General features: G+C 50.2%; 2 protein-coding genes across 2 annotated transcripts; one reads left to right on the top strand and one right to left on the bottom strand.

Moving 5' to 3' along the window:
- Positions 1-399: 399 nt before the first annotated feature.
- Positions 400-2,059, bottom strand: FBXL8 (F-box and leucine rich repeat protein 8). The gene is made up of 2 exons (XM_074152590.1): positions 1,896-2,059; positions 400-1,375 (listed from the first exon to the last, which is right to left on the bottom strand). The coding sequence occupies exons 1-2, from the start codon at positions 2,057-2,059 to the stop codon at positions 400-402; spliced, it is 1,140 nt and encodes a 379-aa protein (XP_074008691.1).
- A 4,282-nt stretch (positions 2,060-6,341) lies between these two features.
- On the top strand, positions 6,342-19,032 carry TRADD (TNFRSF1A associated via death domain). The gene is made up of 5 exons (XM_074151735.1): positions 6,342-6,482; positions 9,178-9,327; positions 11,872-12,149; positions 14,253-14,445; positions 15,588-19,032. The coding sequence occupies exons 1-5, from the start codon at positions 6,401-6,403 to the stop codon at positions 15,893-15,895; spliced, it is 1,011 nt and encodes a 336-aa protein (XP_074007836.1). The 5' UTR covers positions 6,342-6,400; the 3' UTR covers positions 15,896-19,032.
- Positions 19,033-21,946: the final 2,914 nt, after the last annotated feature.

The following is a 21,946-nucleotide window of genomic DNA, read 5'->3' as shown; positions in this document are numbered from 1 at the left end:
GACACACCGTGCTTGACTTCGAGATTCTTCTAAAGTGTAAAATCCAAATTAAGTTTCGCCGAGGTCCTCAGTAAAAACCTTCAAAGGGTGAACTCGCCATTCTTGCTAAACAAAGAAGCAGAGAAGAAAAAAAGACCTGCCCTACGTAACCCCATAAAGAAAAATGAAAGGTGGGGGCAATTCTGTTTCTCTGTATAATCCTTTCTCTATCACATTTGAGTGTAAATGCTTGGTCTACAGAAGAGGTGTGGATCGTATGTAACAGCCAGTGCTGGTGAAACAGCACGTTCCCAATGAGCGCAGAGGACACTTCGCAGCACTGCCCTTACAGCCCCAAATCTTCTTTCCCTGTCCTCTTGCAGATCCCCACGATTCCCCCAGGAAGCCAGTAGGAGCTGGTCACCGAAGTGTTACTGGTTTCCAGGGGTGCCGTTCCTTGGTGACCTTCAGAGTGTATCGTTTCAGACCGGGGCAGTGGGTGAGGAACGCTTCTACCACCTCCTGGCTGACCACACAGTAGCAGTGGATCTCCAACAGATTTCTGCACTGCTTGGCCAGATCGACGAGCGAGGAATTTAAGTCCTCTGAGGATGTGGTTTGCAGCATCAGCTTCTTTAAAGTACCGCTGTAGCTCTGGGTGACAAACCTAATCTGATTTACCATGTAATTATAGGTATTGAGTTGCAGTGTGCTCACAGGTATATTCAGCTTTAGGATGAGGGGGATTTTGCAGGCAGGGACCGTATGATCAAACTCTAGGTCTACACAGAGTTGAGGATGCTTTTGACTTACAGCAGCCCAGAGCTCTTCCGAGATAACTGGTATGTATTTGTCCAGGCGCTCACAGAAAATGTCCAAGTGGGTGAAAGCTGCTCTTTCGGGCTTGAGCAGTTCCTGAAACACGTCATCAGACAAACTGGCATAGAAAACCCCCAGGGCCGAGAGTTTGGGACACGCTCTGAAAACTTTCCTAATGGTGCCCGGTGCCACGTTGCACACCAGAGTGCGGTTGTTGATGAACAAACTGTGCAAGTTTGGGTTGGTGGTAGCCAAGAGTTCAACCAGCTTGTCATCGAGAGTGAAGGGCATTTGTCGAAAATCAATATGCTGAAGATACATCTGGTTTTTAGTGGCACATATATTCCGTATGCCCTGTAAGATGTCCTGGCCAGAGTAGAAATAGGGGTTCTCCCCGTGGCACGCAATGCACAGCTGCTGCAGTTTGTGGTTCTGTTTTGCCAGCGCATCCAAGATGCGCGTCACATTCTTCCGGTTGACCTCCTTGGACTGGTCAAACACAATCTTCAGGTGTTTGACTTGGCTGAGGAACTGGAGCAGGCTCTGCAGCATGCCTTCCTCGTCCTCTGAATCACAGCTGGAAGGGTAAAATGAACTATTAGTCACGGTGAACGCTGAGCTGAGCAAGCACAGGGCAGATACTCTCCTTCACTAGTGTTTCTAGGAACATCAAGAGGTACCCTAGATGTTTCTTCTCACTTGATGCCTGGAGAGCAGCTGTAAGGCCAGACACTGAAAGATTCAGGAGGTGAGAAAAATCAGTCACCAGAAAGACCCGTCAGAGAAGTGTCACGACAAGGGTAACTATTCAGGAACTTTGTCTCTTGCCACTTTCAAATGGCAACTTAGAACAACGTACCTAGGAATGTAAGATTTCCCATAAAACCCAAATCAGCAGCAGCAACTGAAAAAAACCCAGCATGCAACACAATTTTCTCTATTATATAAACATGTAAGATAGTCACGTAAGATAATATCGTCACAATTAGTGTCAATAACATCATAGTAGAGTGGTGTAAATGGTTGACGTGCACTGGAAACAACAATCTGGTCATGCCTGCGAAGATGCTTGGACGTTAGAAGCCTACCCCTCTTACCTGATCTCTGTGAAATGCCAAACAGAGCTAGAAGAAACAGCTGTAGCCCATCGTCTGCACACCTGGAAGACCGTGTATCTATCTCGAAGAGACAGATAATAGAAAATTTGGATGAGGATTTCTTCTGGGAGGTAGTTCCACAGTCCCGGAACTGGATCAGGCATTTTGGCAATTCAGTCAGGTTTAAAAAGTGGGAGAAACTTCAATTAATTCTCAAAAGTCCCTGTTCAGAAAAACAAAACAAAACAAACACACAAAAAGAGACAGACACACACGTTAGGATTTGTTTCACAAATCAAACCAATGCAACTGGATCACAAAGGAGAGAAAAATTTTTTTCAAACTTGAAATTTCACTGAATTCTGAAATTGAACACAAAACTCTGTTGGCCGATTGTTTTGCACAGTTCATTTCAGTCAATCCTAAGAAGCCGGGTGATACTTCTCAAGAGTTAAAGATGTCAGATCAAAGCTTTTTGGGGAAAAAAAAAAAAAAAAAGTGCCTTTTTTTCCTGCAGTGAGGTTTTGCTACTCTGAGTAATAAAAATGCAAGGGAATCTTCTAGTACTGCTGCACTGGTATTCAAAAAGCTGAGACAGATTTCTCAAACTGGGGGGGGGGAGAGAAAACTCTTCACAAGCAGAAGCTCTGCACAGCAAACAGCCCCACATATCCATTTTTTAACGACAGTGAAACAGAAGGCCTGTAGTAGAAACCGGTAGCTTAATTACAGTGGTCCTTGCCTGCCATGAGATGTGACAATTTGAAAAAAAAATAAATCTCTTATTACTGTGACTCCAGTTCTCAGAAATCGCATTTATACACGCCTGGCTCAGAAACGGAAAAGCAGATTTTGATTAACCTTTCATGTGAGCTATAAGGCAAAAGAATAAACGCCTGGGAAGAAGGCTGAGGATCATAGGAACAGACCAATACCTAATTTTTTTCATTCCTCATCTTCCAAAAATGTGCTTTATCCACCTTCTAGATTTCTGCACAAATAAAACTACCACCATGACACGTTTTTTCAACCCTCTCATAAGCAAGCAAGGGACTTTTAAATGCTAACGTTCCCCTTCCTAGGCTTGCACTGGAGCACGGGCTGAGTGAGTCCTGCAACCTCCCTCTGAATTCCACGGCATGCCCTCTTCCTTTGGAGGCCCCAGGTTCCGGAGTCACAGCATTTAAAAGAAAACCTGCGCCTCTAGATATCCTTGAAGGAGGAAAAAGAGTTGAAAACCACGAAGCGAGTAGGGACGCAAAAAGCATAATGCAGAGAGGAACACAATTGCACATTTTTCTTGAATACATTGCTTTGAAGAGTGACTCATTATTTGGAGTGCGAGGTGGCAGTAGCATAGCAGCTATACTATCTTATCTGCCATCATATCAGCGACAACCCCCTTTCCACCCACCGCCGAGCTCAAACAGCCGAGAGACACAGTCCTGCTTCCTTCCTGGGAACTCGCGATCTTCTGTCATTTTCTCTGACAATCACCTTGACAGCTCGGACCCTGCTTTTCTACTTTTAGCTGCTTTTAATACCGTCTCTAATACGTGTTTGCCACAATTTTAACCTGCTCTTTGCCCTACGTGAAATCTCACGGGTTCAGATCCTTTCGTTGTCATTATGATATTTTTCCTTAAAGCCCAAGCACTTATGAGTCAGGTGAAAAGGAGCTTGAATTTCTAACAAAGTAAGAGAACATTTCTAGCCACGGTAATTGCTTGGAAAAGCTTAAAATTATGGCCAGAGAGCAGGAAGGCAGGCAGAAAGGCAAAACTATCAGTGTTTCTTTAAGTAAGGGAATGGCTTTGAGTCAGGGAGGAGCACAGTTCAGGGTCTGTGGGCTGGCTTGGGTCCACCTTGGGTGCCTGCCCCAGTGAGGAGAGCCGGGTTCAGACCAGCTCTGGCGAGCCATCGAGGATTTCTGCTCTTTATTAACCAGATGATGGAACTTCGTCAGCTCTCAGCACGGCAGGCCCAAGGCAGAGGCTGGCTGGGAGCGAGCAGCCAACAGCCCCAACAGAAAAAAAGCCACAGGCGGTGTGGCTCTCGGCTGAGAGACCCAAGGTACCCAGGCATGGCCATCACTCTCCCTGCAAGCCCAGCGGCATGGGGAAGCCCCCCCCGCCATGGCAGCGTACCTCTCGAAGCAGAGCCCCTCTTCCTCTGCACTCCCTGCCTGCAGCTGCCAGCACCGGCTGTGTCCCAGAGGGAGAAGCAGAGGAGGAGATGCGGGAAATCACCAGCCCGGAGAGAGCTGCCTTTTCCCTGCCCACGGGGTGGGAGCCAGGATGCTGCACTATCCTTTACGGGAAGGCGCAGATTCATAGCCCTGTCTTCCTCCTCCTTTGGCACCCGTCTCTCCCCTACTCCTCTGCAATTAGCTAACACTCCGCTTCCCTGCAGGGCTGACCCTTCCCACTCTGCAGCCCCGAGTTCCCCAAGCAGGGACACGCCATTGAATCCCAACACCCAAATCCCACGTCAGCCGAGCCCTGCTGAGCCACAGCCTCTCCCCTCACTGGCATCTTTACTTCCCAAGCGGGAAACAACAGGGTGAATCTCCCCGTGCTTTGATTTCGCCATGCAGGATGCTCCCTGAAAGCACACACTCAGCAAAGGGTTAGCGGAAACTCGTGTCTCAGCTGCCCTTTCCTTTTTTAGCCCCTCAACATATTACACTGAACAGATGAGCTTCCAGGAGAAACGTTTACGAGACACGGGTGGGTGATGGTCCCCACAGCAACTCACCCCATGGTTCCCATGGCACTGCTTCAGGCTTGTGTTTTGTAGGAGATGGTTGGGATGTCTGGACTCGTTTAACCCCCTTAACCCTTAAATGCATGGACTTAAAAGCTGCTTTTTAAACTGTCAGCAAGGAAATGCCTGGGTTCCAGAAGCCCTGGCACCACCAGGCTACTGACCCTGAAGGGGATTGTGGGTGCTGCCTGCTCCTGTAAAAGGAGAGCACCCAGGAGAGCCAGCCTGGATTAACCCCTTCAGGGATTTATTTCAATTATGTTTTTCCTTTAGCAAACAAATTTGCTTATATTGTTAAAAACCTGTTGTTGTAAAATAGCATTAAATATATATGTCTTGTATATATATAAATACACACACACACACATATAATCTTTTATAATGCTTTCCACTTTTGTTTGAAGTTCAGCTCCCCAGGGAGTTTGGCTCGGCAGTGGGTTTGTGCAGAGTGACGGCAGTCAGCACGCGGGCACAAAAATCTGGCCCCAAGCCTACGCCAGCTTCTTGCCAGCCGGGGGACAAACAAGGGAGCTGCTGTTCCCCCTCCGTGCACAGGAGGACGTAAACACAAGACAAACACAGCCTGGGCAGGAGGCTCCTACCTGAGGTTGAGCTCCTTGCTTTGCTTGCCACAGAACCTCTCACGGACTCAGGAAACGCTGCTTCACTCTTTCTACCTGTCCGTTTGGATCGTCAGGGGAGCACAGCGGAGTTAACAGCCTCGCCTGGCTCAGAAAGAGGCGGGAGATCGTGCAGGTACCACTGCAGGAAGGACAAAACCAGAGCGCCCAAGCAGAATTCAGCAGCTATATTGTCACCATCATCTGGAGATGCAAGGACCAGCCCAGGTGCCCCTACCTGCTCGCTGTGCTCAGTATCACGCCTCTCTGCTTTTGCTAAGCAGAGTTCCCAGGGGTCCCCTCCATCAGGGCTGCTCTCACAAAACGGCGCCGTTTCTTTTGGGAGCTTTCCTCCTTCGCCCACTGCGCTCCTGGACAGACGATGGCTCCCATCGAGGCTGCTGGATTTGCCTAGAAAAGGAAACTCCACATCATTAATCCATCTCCCCTCCTGAGCAAACCCCTGGACGCGGTTACAGATGCTGCAGAGTCACTGCCTCCCGCAATTAAATTATCCCAGGACACCTTTTAAAAACGAGCTCCAGGGAAGGGAGGGCGTGAGAGCAGAACTCCCTGTGCTGCTCAGTAATTACTAACCCCATCAATCTTCATTTTCACCACTCACTCTCGCTGGCAGCGCCGGGGGGGGGGGGGGGGGAAGCTGAAGGCCCACCAGCCACGCAGTGCCGTCAGCCATAAACTACATGGGGGCCGGGGGGGGTGTGTGTGTTTATCCAAGCGACCCCAAATCCCTCCATCCCGGACGGACCAGGGAGCTCTTCAGCTGCCTGAAGAGAGCAATTTCTGACCATCACATGTAACCTCACCTGCACCAGTGCCCGAAGCTGGGTGGGCATCCAGCCAGCGGCGTAGAGCCCTTGGAGGGGCCGAGGCCCGGCAGGCACCCCCTCAGCGCACAGCACCCCTGGGGTGGACGGAACAGGGGCTCCCGGGGCTGGTTTTTTGGGGGGAAAAGGGGGGGGAGGGGGCAATAATACAAGAAAACCCGCAGATATTCACGCAAAGCGGTATATTTCAATGGGGGAGGGGTGGAGGGAGGCTGCCGTTGCCCCCCTCGCCGCGCCGCCGAGGCCCGGTTCCCGGGGGAAGGCCCAGGCGATGGGGCCCGTGGCGGCGGGCGGCGCCGCCGCGCAGAGGCGGAAGCGGTGGCACCGAGGCCGGGCGGCGGCGGCGGCAGAAGGTAATAGCCGCCCGGAGCCGCCGGAGGGGAGTGGGGCTGCCGCGGGGGGGCGAGGAGAAGGAGCCGGGGGGCTGGGGGGGGGGGGGACCGGGGTCGCGGGGCCGCCTCCCGCCCGGGCCGGGGGTCGGGGAGCGGGGCCGGGGCGGAGGGGATCGGGCAGGGCCGGGCTCTCCCCCGGTGCCGCCCCGCTGGTGGGATGGCGGTGCCGGGGCCCTGACGGGGCGGGACAGCGGGGCCCGGCGCTGGAGCTGGTGGGGACATGCGGGTACCGGCGGCAAGGCGGCCCGGCCCGGCGGGGGACAGGGCTGGTGGCTGCCCCCTAAGCTTTATCCTTAAAATAAAGACAGCCCCTTAGGGCTTTGCAGCCCCCTCCCAGTTCGGCTTTACAGCGGCAGGCAGAGGCCTGCCATGGAGGGTGCTGATAGCAGCGGTAGAAGCCCAGAACCTGGAAATGGGCTGCGGGTCAGCAGGAGAGCAGCTTCCCAGGACCTGAGGGGGCTACAGGGAAGCTGGGGAGGGACGTTTTACAGGGGCATGTGGTGACAGGACGAGGGGTAACGGCTTCAAACTGAAAAGGGGGAGATTGAGATGAGATCTGGGGAAGAAATTCTTTGCTGTGAGAGACACTGGAACAGGTTGCCCAGAGAAGCTGTGGCTGCCCCATCCCTGGAGGGGTTCAAGGCCAGGTTGGAGGGGGCTTGGAGCAACGTGGTCTGTTGGGAGGTGTCCCTGCCCAGGGCAGGGGGGTTGGAACTCGATGATCTTTAAGGTCCCTTCCAACCCAAACCATCCTATGATTCTATGATATGTTGGCAAAAAAAGGGCAATAACAATGATCGTGTACGTTACTAATTGCCTGGAGTTGGTTTTTACCCCACAACAGTTTGACAGCAGTGGGTCCTTACAGCCGAGTGGGCACTGGGATGGGGCAGCCCCCATGGGGCTGTAAAACTGCCAAGGCACAGCAGCGAAGGGCTCCTCAGCTGAGTTTTTGAGTCTTACCTAGGGGGTAATCTCCAGGCTCCCCAGCGTTGCCGAGTGGAACCAGGTGGTGGGTGAGGAGCAAGAGCCCAGTCTGCGCCGGCAAGGGGTGCAGGGGCAGCGGAGTCCACACTGCAGCGATGGGAGCAGGGTGAAACGGGGACCTTGTTCTTCATGTGCTTCCTCTGGGCTGGGAGGGAGCTCTCGGGCACTTGCGCTGCAAAAGAGAAATTGTTCTGTGGGTTAAATCTTTTAGATATCCCACGTCTGTAATTTTCTAAGGTGTTACTCAGATTTCTGTTACTCTCCTGTGAGACGCTAGGAGATGGGTGCCCAGATCCCAAACTTCCTGGTGTTTGGAGACTCGGACCAGACCTGGACTGCAGCAGCAGCACATCCTCTTCTTTTTTTCTTTATGAGATGCTTTCCTAAAAGGCCTGTGTGATATGGGAGCCCATTGCCTGGAAACACTCGCTCCTGCATCCCACAGGCACTCCTTGAACTCAGTGGGAATTTTATGGCTTGCTGGTTATTTCCTGTATTTTCTGAAGAAGGGAAAGGCTCCTGTGCTGGGCATAGTTCAAGGTTATAGTAAGGGTGGCCCATACATCCCAGTGCCCTGTCAGACTGCGGCAAGGGATGGAACTGGTTCCCAATCCCAGCTAGCACCTGGAGGACAGCCTGTCCATGGGAGGTCATCCTTCTTGGTCTGGCAGCCCCTGGTGACAAAAGACCTTCACACCCACAATCTAAAGGACATCTGAAGAGAGGGACACTGTCCTGGCCAGCAGTTATACTGTCCGGCCAGTGCTTGCAGCCAAGGGAAGGCTGTTGGGGCTGAGCAACAGGGCAGAAAGCAGGAAGGAAGGGATGCCAGCTCAGACGGTTTGTGTACATACCAGAAAGGAGAGGTGGCCATACCTGTCTCCTGGGCTGCCAGGCTCTCTCTGGCCACCACAGCCTCAGTCCAGCATTGCCCAATCTAGCACAGCTTTTCCGTTCTGAATATGTGTAGCCTGGGAGGTGTTTTGGTTTGTCTTTGCCTCAGGAGCAGAGCTGGGTGCAGCTGCGGTGGATGTAAGTGTTGCATTAGTTGGCCAGCAAGGAAAAGGCGTGATGAGAACGGAGAGGTGGGTGTGCTGGCTTCCAGGTGATTGCTGCAAGAGGCGGATGGTGGGAGAGGAATTATAAATGAGCTAGTACATAAAGCAGAGGGATAGCCCCAAGCCTCCTGCTATGTGAAGCTCTGTAACCTATCCCTTAATGAGGACAACCAGGGGACCAGGACCTCTGCCCTGAAACAGGGCTTCACTCCATGTGAACGTGCCAGAACCAGGACTGCTGGGTGCTCCCTGGAGCACCCCAACTATGCCTCTTCAGACTTTGCCAGCTTGGCTGGGCAGTCAGAGGCACAAGGACTAAAACTTTTTGCTTCGGAGTCTCCTTGAACTACAAAATGAATGGAAAATGAAAGCAGAGCTTTGTGAGCTGCTGAGCCTTTGGAACACTGTGTCCCACTGTGCTGTGCTTTACAGAATTAACAGTGAACTCCACGAAGGTTACATTTGCTTTAACAACATCCCTACCTCCTTTAGGAAACGAGGGCAAATCCCCATAATCCTGACATGCGTGTGCTTAGTGCTTGCTGTAAGCACTCACCCAGCATCAGGCCATCTTCTCTGTGGTCTCTCAGCTCACCCCTGTGATTTTGTAGGGCTGAAGATGGCAGGCAACTCCGCTCCTTGGATCGGCAGCGCTTATCTCTTCCTCCAGTCGACGTGCAAGACCATCGTTCTGCCGTCTCTCTACGAAAGCTCCCAGAAGAAGCCTAGTGTGTTCAAGGCGCTGAAGCTGGCGTTAGCAGGTACCCATCCTCTCTGATATCTTGGCACATGGTCTCGTCTCTTCACGCGATGCCTTGCCTTTCTTTAATTTCACACTCATGGGTGAGGGAAAGCTGGTGCTCACTATATTTTGAAAAGACAAAGTGGAGCAAGTTCAGCAGAGGTCCACCAAGATGGTTGGGGGCTGGAGCACTTGTCCTGTGAGAAGAGGCTGAGGGAGTTGGACCTCTTCAGCCTGTGGAAGCGGAGGATTTGGGGGACCTACCAGCAGCCTGCCAGTATCTACGGGGAGCGGGAGATGGAGCCATGCTCTTCCCAGTGGGGAATGGGAGGCAACAGGCAAAAATTAAAATGAGAGATAGACACCAGATATAAGGACAAACATTTTCCCCATGAGGACAGTCAAGCAGTTGCCCAGAGCGACTGTGTATTCTTCATCCTTGGAGGTTTTTAAAACGGGACTGGACAAAGCCCCGAGCAATTCAGTCTGACCTCAGAGCTGACCCTGCTTTGCATAGGAGGTTGGGCTAGAGACTTCCTGGGCTTCCTTCCAACTTGAACTATCCTGTGAGTTATCCTACTTTATGAATGTTTGTTTAAAACCATTTATGTAAGAGGAGAAAGACTGCAATTGCTATGAAAGATGATTTAATTGCTGTCTTTATACCACCACAGAAAAATGATTTCTGCTTTGAGAAGCCGATATTTTTAAATTAGTGATAGCCAGTATAAGTTCTTTTCCGATAGCAACAGCCACAAATACATTAGCCTCAACTGTATGTAACCCTATTTATATGAAAAAAGGACTTGAGATGCAAATGGCCATAAACCTGTGTTTCTCTATGCACCCTTGCACCAACCTGACTGCAGAATAATAGTAATTCGAAGAGTTTATCGTACTTGCCTCGAATGAGTCTCATGGCGTTCTTTACCTGTCATAGAGCCAGACCTCTATTGTTTAATTGGGCTTGTATAACTATTCTGTGATTTCTTCTGGCAGTCACGAGTCCAGCCAAGTCAGCTAGTTTAGCCAATGCGGGCCTGCTCATCTTGCAGCTCTATCCAAAGATGGGAAGCAGCAGCAGGACGCCCGACACAGTTGTCCCATTAGGCTCGATTTACAGCTGCTTTGTGTCACTGGAATGTAAATCTGCTCACACATTTAAAGGAAAGCCCACAAAACCACTAAATCCTATCAGGCTTATTCAGACCTAAAAAGGACATGAAATCTGAGGCTGTCTGAAGTTCCATGAAGAAATGCGTGCAAAGTCCTCTCTTTTGAGGTAGCTTCAAGCTGTCTTATGCACCGTTCATAAAGGTTTCCATGTCTGTGCAGCTTTTCCATCCCCAGTCCTCTTACCCTGTTATGGCAGCTTTTGTTTCACCAGCACTCACGAAAAACAAAGCGTGAAGGAAGCGATAAAAAGGCATTTCTGGTCAGCCACAGTGAATTAAATTGCCTTTCCTAGGTGCTTAGTCCTGTGTTCCAGTTACACATCTGGTCCAAACTAAACTTTCTGATGCAACCAGGGCTCAATAAACCCTGTAACGCCACTGTTAGATCACATACTTTTAAATGCCAGGTCACTTGTCTTGCCTAATGTGGATCACACAAGACTGCTTTGCCTTGGCACCGTCCCCCAAGCATGTCTAAATAATGCCACGAGACGTGGTTTAGAAATACCTGATGTAGTGCCCGTCTGAGCTGGTAGCGCCGTACAGCCCTGTGCGAGGACAGGCCAGGAGGTTCATTTGGGTCTGGAAGCAGTACAGCCAGCCTCCCACAGGCCTCCGCTGCAAAAGAGAGAAAAACACTGTCATCATCAGCGTATAAAATCCCTGTGGTGACAAGGTCAATGTGCACAGCTAATCAAATTTAAATTTTGCTGGGAGAAGGAAGAATGAAAGCCCTAGACAATTTCTGTTGTCCACGTCGCTTGTGCTCCCCCCCACGCTAATGTTAGAGGGAACATCTCCGGCTTCTTCTTCCTTAGATTTTACCATGAATTATTTCTCTGTGCAAAATTGCTTAACAAGTCAAGGCCCAGCCTCAAGCAGCCTAATTCCTGTGGCTGGATCTATCATTCACTATTTGTGAGATGGATTGAAGGCTCAGAGCCAGCCAAAAGTTACCTCTAGGCACAGGGTGGAGAGGAAACACTGGGTCTTTTTCCAGGACCTTCATCATTGTGTAAAACTCCAGGCACTGAGCTGAGCTATGCATTTTCATTTTTAAAACTTTCCTGTGCTACCGATTTAGCATAACTGTTCCTGTCCTGGAAACGGAGCCTCAAACTTAAAACCTCCCCTAATAAACAGTGTTGAGATAATTACCTGGGGTGTAGCACCGTATGGCTTCAGCTGGACACCGTACTTCAGCAGGGCATCAAAAACTTAATCCTTTCCTCTTGGTTTTACATACAGGTTTTTCTTCCCAGAGGACTTTATCACAGAGAGAAGAGAATTCAAAAGCTGCCCCATTGCAGGCTTGGTGGTGGATGGGAGTGGGTCTGGGTTGTCTGTCTCATGCCTGGATAGTGACTGTGCTCACTTCTCCCTGCCAGACTCCACCGGCAGCGTGAACGGTGTGGACATGCTCAAAGTGCACTGCAGCCACCCGCACCTCATAGTCCAGCTCAAGTTCTGCAAGCAGGAGAACTGCCGCCGGTTCCTTCAGAGTTACCGGGAAGGAGCGCTCCAGGAATCCCTCCAGAGCCACCTCCAGCTCTCCTTAGCCATGACCAGGGTGCCTCTTGAAATGGAGCTGAAGGCTGGCAACGAGCACCTGGACAACATGCTGAAGGATGAGGATCGCTGCCTGGAGTGCATCTACAGAGAAAAGGTGAGTGGGAGAGGGAGGGAGGCCGGGTAGCAGTGAGGAGTGGTAGCATGAGACTCGGGAAGTCACAGAATCACAGAATGATGTGGGGTTGGAAGAGACCTCTGGAGATCATCTAGTCCAACCCCCCTGCCAAAGCAGGTCCACCCAGAGCAGGTCCCACAGGAATGTGTCCAGGCAGGTTTGGAATGTCTCCAGAGAAGGAGACTCCACCACCTCCCTGGGCAGCCTGTTCCAGGGCTCTGCCACCCTCACAGGAAAGAAGTTCCTCCTCATGTTTAGGTGGAACTTCTTATATCCAAGTTTGTGTCCATTTTTTCTTGTCCTGTCCCTGGGCACCACTGAAAAAAGATCGGCCCCATCCTCCTGACACCGTCCCTTTAAGTATTTATAGGCATTGATCAGATCCCCCCTCAGCCTTCTCTTCTCCAGACTAAAGAGACCCAAGTCCCTTAGCCTCTCCTCATAAGAGAGATGCTCCAGGCCCCTCATCATCTTTGTAGCCCTCTGCTGTACCCTCTCCAGCAGTTCCCTGTCCTTCTTGAACTGGGGAGCCCAGAACTGGACCCAGTGCTCCAGATGGGGCCTCACCAGGGCAGAATACAGGGGGAGGATGACCTCTCTTGACCTGCTGGTCACACTAAAGCCCTGCTAAATCACTGTGGTTTCTGTGTCTAACAATAAGCGTGGCTGTTATCACCACTAAGATGAGGAATTACAGAAGGTGGAGTTGAGAGCACGAGCAAGTGTGCCTTGATACACCCGTGAGGCAGGCAGAGAGGACAGCAGTCCTGTGTGGAACCGTCACTGCACACCACCTCCTCTGCGAGCAGCAGTGGTAACTGCACCTAGAGATGAGTGTGAGCGTAAACACTCCACACATTACACCAACAACTTGTGACAGAGTGGGGATACACAGCATCTGCTGCCAGCAGGAGTAGGCTGCCCTTCTGAAGGCAAAGCCTCTTCCCTCAGGGGCGATATCTAACGTCTAGCTCATATCACATTGGCGCTGGCACTCTAATCCTGCTAGCAAGAACAGTGAGATCTTGTCATCTCACCACAAAACCAAGGCACTTGACATGATTACACTCATTGCCTTTCTCTTCTCTTCTCCTTTTTTTCACCCGGAACTAGCAATACCTTTGGTTCCCTCGAGATGATCCTGAGATATAGGTAGTCACCATCTATTTGGGAAGATTAGGCACAAGAGTGTGTTTTGCCAGGTTGCTTTTCTGTAAGCGCAGAGAATGAAATGCAGACCTTTCAGCCCTGAATTAAACAACACGTGATACCCCATACCCTGTCAACTTCTGCTTTGCTGCTCCCTCCCTCTGCTGAACCAGCTGACTGGACATGAGAGATGGGCTTATTCCCAGTTCCCCAAAACCAACTCCATCTGACTCTGCCTAACAGCGTGACAGTCAGAACAGTGACACTATGGCACAGCTGTCACTGGCTGGGAGCAGCGCTGGGTACCTGCTGTACGTGAGCTAAACACTAGACTGAGTCACAGCACTCGCCAAGTTTGACTCTTCCCATGTGCTTTGCCTTCTTTACTCCATTTCTCATTACCTGCTTTGCAGAGGTCAGACTAGTTTTCTCTTGGTTAGTGAGAAAAACTGTCTTGGAGAGGATCCAGGACTAACAAAACTTGGGTAATAGAGTGGCAAAAAGAGAGAAGGGGGTAGCAGGAGCTGCCTGCTTTGGTGGCCAGGAGCTGTTGGCATCAGGTCACCCTATTCTGTGGGTCTGAGCCTCATGTGTCAGTCAGAGAAGCCACGCTGCCTGTGGTGCGCCCTCATTCTTGCAGGGGGCTGCTGAAAATAAACGTGGACTAGTAGCAGTTTTGTGCAACTTGTAAGCGTGCACGGCTGCATGTGAGAAACCCAGAAGGGGGAGACTGCCTATTTCATATCACATTACAGATTCAAAGTCACACATTTACAGCCAGAACTCCTTCAGACCATCTCATTTGGTCAGTTTACAGGCAATAGCTGTCTCATTGCTCCTGTCTTGGCACCATCATCTTCCAGCTACGGCATCTACAGCTTTGCGAGGTGGTGAACCTGGCACAACTCCCTGATGATGCTGTTTGCCTTACAGCCTGACCGCCTGCGGGATGAGGAAATCACAGAGCTGGAGGAATGCCTCAAGAGCCTGATCGTTCACCAGAGCATCAACAACAACACGGCTGTAAAAGGCTGCCCGTCTCTGAACTCCCCATCTCTACCTTGTCCTTCTCAAGGCGGCTCCCTTTCCCCACAAGTCACCTTTATCTTTCAGGGACAACAGTTCGGTGAGTAGCTAGAACTGACCAAGAGAGCCCTTGGTTCCTCCTCGCCTCAAAGCCCAAAAGGGAGGATTAACGTGATGACATGTTGGGGTCTACCTCAGATAAATCAAGGATTTTCCAGCATCCCATAAGGAAGGGATTACCATCGTCCTATGATATTGGCACACTGCTTCAGATCAGGCCTCAACTTGCTTGCTTTCTGGGGTGGCACAGAACCAGATGCTTCAGGGTCTGTGTCTCTTCCAGGTTGCTCATGTTTTAAAACTCCTTAATACTGAAAGGGAGAGTACAGTGTAGTTCTCTTCCTCCACGTCATTTGGTTGAGGCGAGTTAACTGCGTGAGTTGGGATCAGACTGGGAAGGTTACTAGGGACACCATCGGCCCTGCTTTCAAGCCCAGACTGATGCGTCCAGGCTCCCTGCAGTACACTGGCTTTCTCCAGAGAGCTTTCAGATAGTCTCACGTAGCAATTTTAGCTTGAGATCAGCTGGATCATTTCTGAGCATGCTTAAGCTGTATAAACAGTCTCCAGTGCTAAACCAGCCAACAGCTCCTGTCAACAGCTCCTACCTGAGCAAGGCAGGGAGCTCAGATGAGCCAGGGCAGACGGCTGTGAGCAGGGAAGTGCATCACCACGTGCTCAGTTTGCCTCCTGAGGCACCAGCGTTGGCCCAGGGGATGGCAGACTCCAGCTCATACGCAGGGAGCAGGGACAGAGAAGCCCAGAGAAGCTGTGGCTGCCCCATCCCTGGAGGGGTTCAAGGCCAGGTTGGAGGGGGCTTGGAGCAACGTGGTCTGTTGGGAGGTGTCCCTGCCCAGGGCAGGGGGTGGAACTGAATGGTCTTGAAGGTCCCTTCCAACCCAAACCATTCTATGATTCTATGACACCTCAAGAGGTGAGGCTTACTCCAGCTGATTTTCCCTCTCCAGCGGTGGAGGAATGTCATCACAGCATTCCTGTGTCACCAAGCATCCCATGCCATCACAGCCCTGTGTGCAGGACCCCAGGCCAACAGTAGGGCAGTCCCTTTAACTTCACTGCTCTTGCACTTCTGCAAGATACCAAGCAGACCTTGGACTGGCCCAAGCTGCATCACATTAGCCATGAAACCCCTCTGTCTTACCCACCCTCTGTCCCTTTCAGCCAACAGAATGCTCACACCAGACGACCACCAGAAATTTGCCAAACTCGTGTCCAAGAAATGGAAGCAAGTGGGTCGCTCTTTGCAGAAGAACTGCCGGGCCCTGCGTGATCCTGTCATTGATAACCTGGCCCTTGAATACGACCGAGAGGGACTATATGAACAAGCCTATCAGCTGCTTCTCAGATTTATCCAGTCAGAGGGGAAGAAGGCCACAATAGCACGACTGGTCGCGGCCCTGGAAGAAAACAGTCTCATCAGCTTGGCTGAGGAGCTCTTGGGCCTCCATTCCAGCGAGGACTGCTCCTAGAGACCCCAAAGGGTAGTGGCGTTGCTAAGAGCTTTCTTGCTTCTGCTAATGTAAGAGACTGCTGCAGTGTCTGGGAATGTAAAGTCCTGAAAATGACCGCAGGATTCCATGTAGATGGGAATGCCTGGGGAAGAGGCCAGCACAGACCTCTGATGTTCTTTGTTTCATTCTGTTTCCAGAAGTCAAAGTTACCTTCCCGTGAACTGGTGAGAGAGGCTTTCAGCCTGACTTCCTTCAGGACTGAAACGGCGCAGGGAAGCAGCCAGACAGTTAGAGAGCCCTAGGGGAAAGTCAGGGAGAGGAGAAGAGCAAGGAAGGCATCTTGGAGAAGTTCTCTGGGAAGCAGACAACGCCACTGTTTCTCAGGCTGGGGCCCAGGGCCATCACCTGGAGGGCTGCAATATATTTTTTATACGTCAGACATTGATGCCTTCAGGCGTGACATCAAGCAAAGACAGAGGGGAAATTAAGGAAAAGTCAATTTTATACTATTTTTCTTCTTTGTTCTTCAAACGAGGAAAATCTGTGGCAAGTGCATTTGTCCTGCCCTACTCTAGTACAGCTCCTTCCCACCTCTCACCACCTGATGGTTTCCCTTTTATCTGGGACAATCATCGTCTCCCACAGGGCACAAGATTGCTTCTGTAGAGCAAATCTCAGGCACTGAACAAGCAATATGGACAAAGACAAATTCAGAGAATGATTCCCAACTTTTTCGGGACCACAGTGGACAATAATATATTGACTACATCGCGCTTAGCTCTTTCCCACCAACCCCAAGGAAGCCTGCATCTGTCAAAGAAAAAAAAAACAAAACAAAAACTACAGAGCTGGAAGGAAAATATTCTCCTAGTCAGCAAGTTACCTGTGGAGCGCAGATTGGAACTGCTGCTCTGAGGTGTGTCACAGCATCAAATGCCACCCTGACCCCAACCCACAGAGCCGAGCAATCGCCTCTGAGCAGCCGGCTGCCAGTGCCTTCGCTCCTTTCTTAACTCCGGCCTGCTTAAGTTAAGCGGTTAAGTTAGCCGCTTAACTTCCCAGCTAACCCGGGAACCTAACTGCTCTGAGTTCCCGGAGAGGACAGCTCACGCCATCGCGTCTCACAAGAGTCGGGATTTCCACGGAGCCTTTCCCTGGCGGTGTTGTCACCGTGTGACAATTGGGCATCAGCTGCTGGCTTTACCTGCCCTGATTTTGAGGGTTAAAAACGGCTTAAAGGACAAAGCCCACAGTCCCCAGGTCTGGCTCGTGCTTTCAGTCCCTGTAGGAGAAGCTGACTCTCTCCTGGTACGGGTGATGCAGACTGTAACAGAGCAGAGTTTACACCTTTGCCCATGACAAAGCACAGAGCAAGTATCTGGCATGACATGGGTCCCACGAAGCACAACAGCAGATTGATTACCTTTGACATATTCCCTACCCTCTCCTGATATGTTTTTACTTATCCTTTTTCATTGATTCTATCCCTCTTTGCCCTTCCCATCCATGGGAATAGCCAGTGGGCCTTGGAAATGATTTCAGAATCGGAGGGTGGCTCTGCCAGCACACAAAGATCTGTGTGTGCAGGCAAGTATCAGGCCACCGGCAGTCAAGGTAGGACCAGCTTTTCGACAGGCAAGCCCTGGTGGCCTTTTAAACCCCAACTCGTGTCTTAATCCTTCCTGGAGTCAAAGCTGTAATTCAGTAAGGAGGGACACAACGCGGGATTCGGGTGTGGGCTCAGATCCAAGCTCTGGGGGCTGGTGCCGCTCCCTTTGCGTCTGCTAAAAGGCATGCTGTGGGCATCAGCTAACTGAAGAGCCGGATCAGGAGGGTTTCGATGGCCATCAGATGTGCTGAGCATCGCATTTCCCAGTGTAAACCTGAGGAACCTGGATTTTTTGCTGCAGGTTTTGAATACCCAAGGTCACATACACAGCATGGAAAGGAAATGGAGGGGGTCAGAGATGGGGAGAATGTTTTCAGGGTGTGAATCTGCTTCCATCTCACCCTTAGCTTCAAAGGAAGCAGGGCTTCGTGCAGGCACCACCTCTACAAAGACTGTGGCCCCACAGCATTTTATTAAGCCATTCTACGTCGGTGCTGGTACAGTCCCATCTCCTCCATTCCTGCTCCATGCCGGGCCCCCTCCTACGGTAGTACCAGTGCTTTTCCCAAAAGGAAGCAATCATCTTCTCTCTTCAGTTTTGCTTTTGGGACCAGCACAGCACCGCTGGTGTTAGTTAGTTTAGGCTGCTGTGGAACCATACCTCAATTCAGCCTTCCTGCCAGATCCCAGCTGGGGAACTCTATTTGGCAGAACCCACCTGGCAAATGTTTTGTTGTTTGTTTTTTTTTTTAATAAAAAAACACATTAGAAACTTGAAAATTACTTTAACAGCAAGAGGCTTTGCTCTTGATTTTGCAAAAATGATTTTTTAGAAGACAAGGTCATATGCATAGCCTGCCTCATTTGTAATTTCGAAGCTCTCAGGCTAGCTATTCACGTGCAAAACTTTTATATACAGTTATAAGACAGCCACCGAGTAGTGAGACCTTCTAGCTTTTATACTGTCTGTTAATGCTCAGAATGAGAAAGGCTTGTTATTCAGCAGCTACTTCAAGTCCAAATAACTTCTTTGCTCTTATTACTGTATACTTATTACTGTATTCGTGCTTGTTACTGAGCATGAATGCTTTTTTTTTTTTTCTTAATGCAAACCTTGCGCATTTTATTCCTCTGCCAGCAATTGGTGTATGTGTTTCCTCCTACTCACAGATTCCTTCTCAAAAGTGCCATTAAGTGCTGGAGCTCCTGGCAGCCTTTCTGGAATATCATCGTCTTTAACAGCATTCACAGGTGCCTTCATTGCAGAGACTGGAAGGAAAAGGGTTTTCCAGTGATATTCCGTGGTGGAATTGTCTTGAGCACATGGCATGGTTTGGGACCATAGCAATGGCTCTTTCGTACCTTCTTTTCTGTGATTGATCATTATCATCATTAGATTCAATGAAAACTCGATTCTGGTCTCAAGCGGACTCCTTTCCTGCCAAAAGAGTAGGTTTTTTTAGTATTTTATTATTATCTGGCACAAACATAGATATGGGACAATTTTCACAGAAGCCTTAGAAATAAATAGATCAATTGGATGGTGATGTCGTTTGCACTGATTTGGCATTTGGCTGGGGCTTGACTCCGAATTTCCTTCTGTTTTATCCAGAAGATTTTACAGCGGTTTTACACCAGTGTGCAAAGACATGGGAACTCGCATCGGGCAGGGAAGGAAGAAGCACTCAAAGAAAACAACAAAAAAAAAAACCAAACCACAAAAAACCAAACAAACAAACAAAAACATTAGCAGAGATCTGTTGAAGAAATTAGCGGCGTGTCTTTACCTTGGATAGTAACGCGATGAGCGGAACTGAAGGAGGAGCTGGGTGTTGGGGGTTCTTGCCGCTACACCGCAAGCTCGGCGCTGTTTGCTGGTCCGAGGGCTGTCACACCCTTCCTCCTTGGAAGAGGAGCGCGCTCATGCTTTCAGCCTCGCAAAGTTAGCTGCCCACGTACTGCACCTACTCAGATGCCAGACACGCAAGCGACACCCCCCCGTACTACTATTTCACTGAATTTTCACTGAATTTTTTTAGAGTTGGAAGGGACCATAAAAATCATCTAGTCCAACTCCCCTGCCGAAGCAGGATTGCCCAGAGCATGTCAGAGCATGTTACTCAGGACGGCATCCAGGCGGGTCTTGAAAATCTCCAAAGAAGGGGACTCCACACCCTCCCTGGGCAGCCTGTTCCAGGGCTCTGACACCCTCACCGTGAAGAAGTTTCTTCTCATATTTGAGTGGAACCTCCTATGTTCCAGCTTGTGCCCGGTGCCCCTCGTCCTCTCACTGGCAACCACTGAAAAGAGTCTGGCTCCCTCCTCCTTCAACCCACCCTTTAGATACTTATAAGTATTGATAAGGTCTCCCCTCAGCCTTCTCTTCTCCAGACTAAAGAGTCCCAGCTCTCTCAGCCTTTCTTCATAAGGGAGATGCTCCAATCCTTGAATCATCCTCGTTGCCCTTCGCTGGACTCTTTCCAGTGGTTCCCTATCCCTCTTGAACTGGGGAGCCCAGCACTGGATGCAGTATTCCAGTTGTGGCCTCACCAGTGCAGAGTAGAGGGGGAGAATGACTTCCCTCCACCTACTGGCCACACTCTTCCCCAGGCAGGTTGATAAAGGTGAATAACGCCCAGTGCGGGAGACCAGCCACGGGCAGCGCTGCTGCTGCTGGAGTTGGCCTCATCCCACAACAACTCTTCTCTCCCTGTTGAGATATGTCTGGGGAAAAAAAAAAAAATAAAATCTCTATCTTTTCACGGGGGAGGTGATGTTGCAGAATCAAGCTACACGCAAACCGGCAGACGATATTAAAAGCAAATAAAGATGCTAATTAGTTGCATATAAAAAACAAAGAAAAAATGAAATAGACCAAGTATAAAACAAACCACGGAAACCAGCCCCAAATGTGCTTACAGGAAGGGATCCAAGAGGGCTTTTTTTGTGGTAGGGATTGTTTTTTTAGTTTTAGCAATGTTTCAGATGTGAAGGAGGCTGCTTTCAGTCTGCCAGAAAGAAGAGAAGATCCATCCAAAGGAGAATTTGAATGATTTGTTCTGGCGTCGCCGAGCTACCGTGTTCAAATGGGTAATAACAAAGAGGAGGGTGAGAGTTACAACGCTCACCGGATACACTTTGGCGTGAGGCACCTGATAGAATTTGGTGGACAGCTGGCTTAACATGAGCCAGCAGTGTGCCCAGGTGGCCAAGAAGGCCAACGGCATCCTGGCCTGTGTCAGGAACAGCGTGGCCAGCAGGAGCAGGGCAGTGATGGTGCCTCTGTACTGGGCACTGGTGAGGCCTCACCTCGAGTGCTGTGTTCAGTTCTGGGCCCCTCACTACAGGAAGGACATTGAGCTGCTGGAGTGTGTCCAGAGGAGAGCCACCAAGCTGGTGAGGGGTCTGGAGAACAAGTCATATGAGGAGAGGCTGAGGGAACTGGGCATGTTTAGTTTGGAGAAGAGGAGGCTGAGGGGGGACCTCACTGCCCTCTAAAACTCCCTGAAAGGAGGGTGTAGAGAGGTGGGTGTTGGCCTCTTCTCCCAAGGGAATAATGACAGGACCAGAGGAAATGGTCTGAAGTTGGGGCAGGGGAGGTTTAGATTAGATATCAGGAAGAATTACTTTACTGAGAGGGTGGTCAGGCACTGGAACAGCCTGCCCAGGGAGGTGGTGGAGTCGCCATCCCTGGAGGTATTTAAGAAACGTGTAGACATGGCACTTCAGGGCATGCTCTAGTGCCCGAGATTGTTGGGTTGTGTTTGTGGGTGGGGGTGTGTGTGGTTGTGGGTGTTTGTTTTGGTTTGGTTTTGGTGTTTGGTGTTCTGGGATTTTTGGGGGGGTTTTTTGTTGTTGTTTTTGGTGGGTTTTGTTTTTTTGTTGGTTGGACTCGATGATCTCAAAGGTCCCATCCAACCAAAAATATTCTGTGATTCTGTGAAATAAACCTGAGAGTATACCCTAATGGAAAATTGTCACAAAAGAGAAATATCAAGCTGTCCTGGAGGGCAGAGTTAGCGAAAGGCTGACATTAACCCTCTTAGATGCTTGTTAAAAATACACCGTCAATTAATTCACCTGCTGAAGACAACAATGCACCATCACGGCAGACAGGGAAAGTGATTTCTTCCAGCATTTTAAGTTCTCACATGCCACAACTGCTGACAGCCGACCAGTTTGTCAGGTGAAAACAGTCCTTGACTCAAAAAGAAGGAAAGAGTTCACCATTATTGATTGGAAGCACTTAAAAATTAGGAGCCTGACCAAGTGTGCTTGGTGCAGACACTGCTCCAGACAAAGCTCTTTTCCCAGCGTGAGGAGATGGTGGGGTTTTTCCTTACCCTCTTAATTTTACCATTAATTTCAAAATCCGCTTCAGCGCTGAGAGGTGGTCCTGCCGCCTGGGTCACCGTGTCACCTGCCCTCGGTGGTTTTGAAAGGCACCTTAGAGCCACCTC

This window comes from Numenius arquata, chromosome 8 (genome assembly GCF_964106895.1).
Source record: "Numenius arquata chromosome 8, bNumArq3.hap1.1, whole genome shotgun sequence".
NCBI lineage: Eukaryota > Metazoa > Chordata > Aves > Charadriiformes > Scolopacidae > Numenius > Numenius arquata.
The sequence above is the reverse complement of the archived record's forward strand: the minus strand, read 5'-3'. Positions and strand labels throughout refer to the sequence as shown.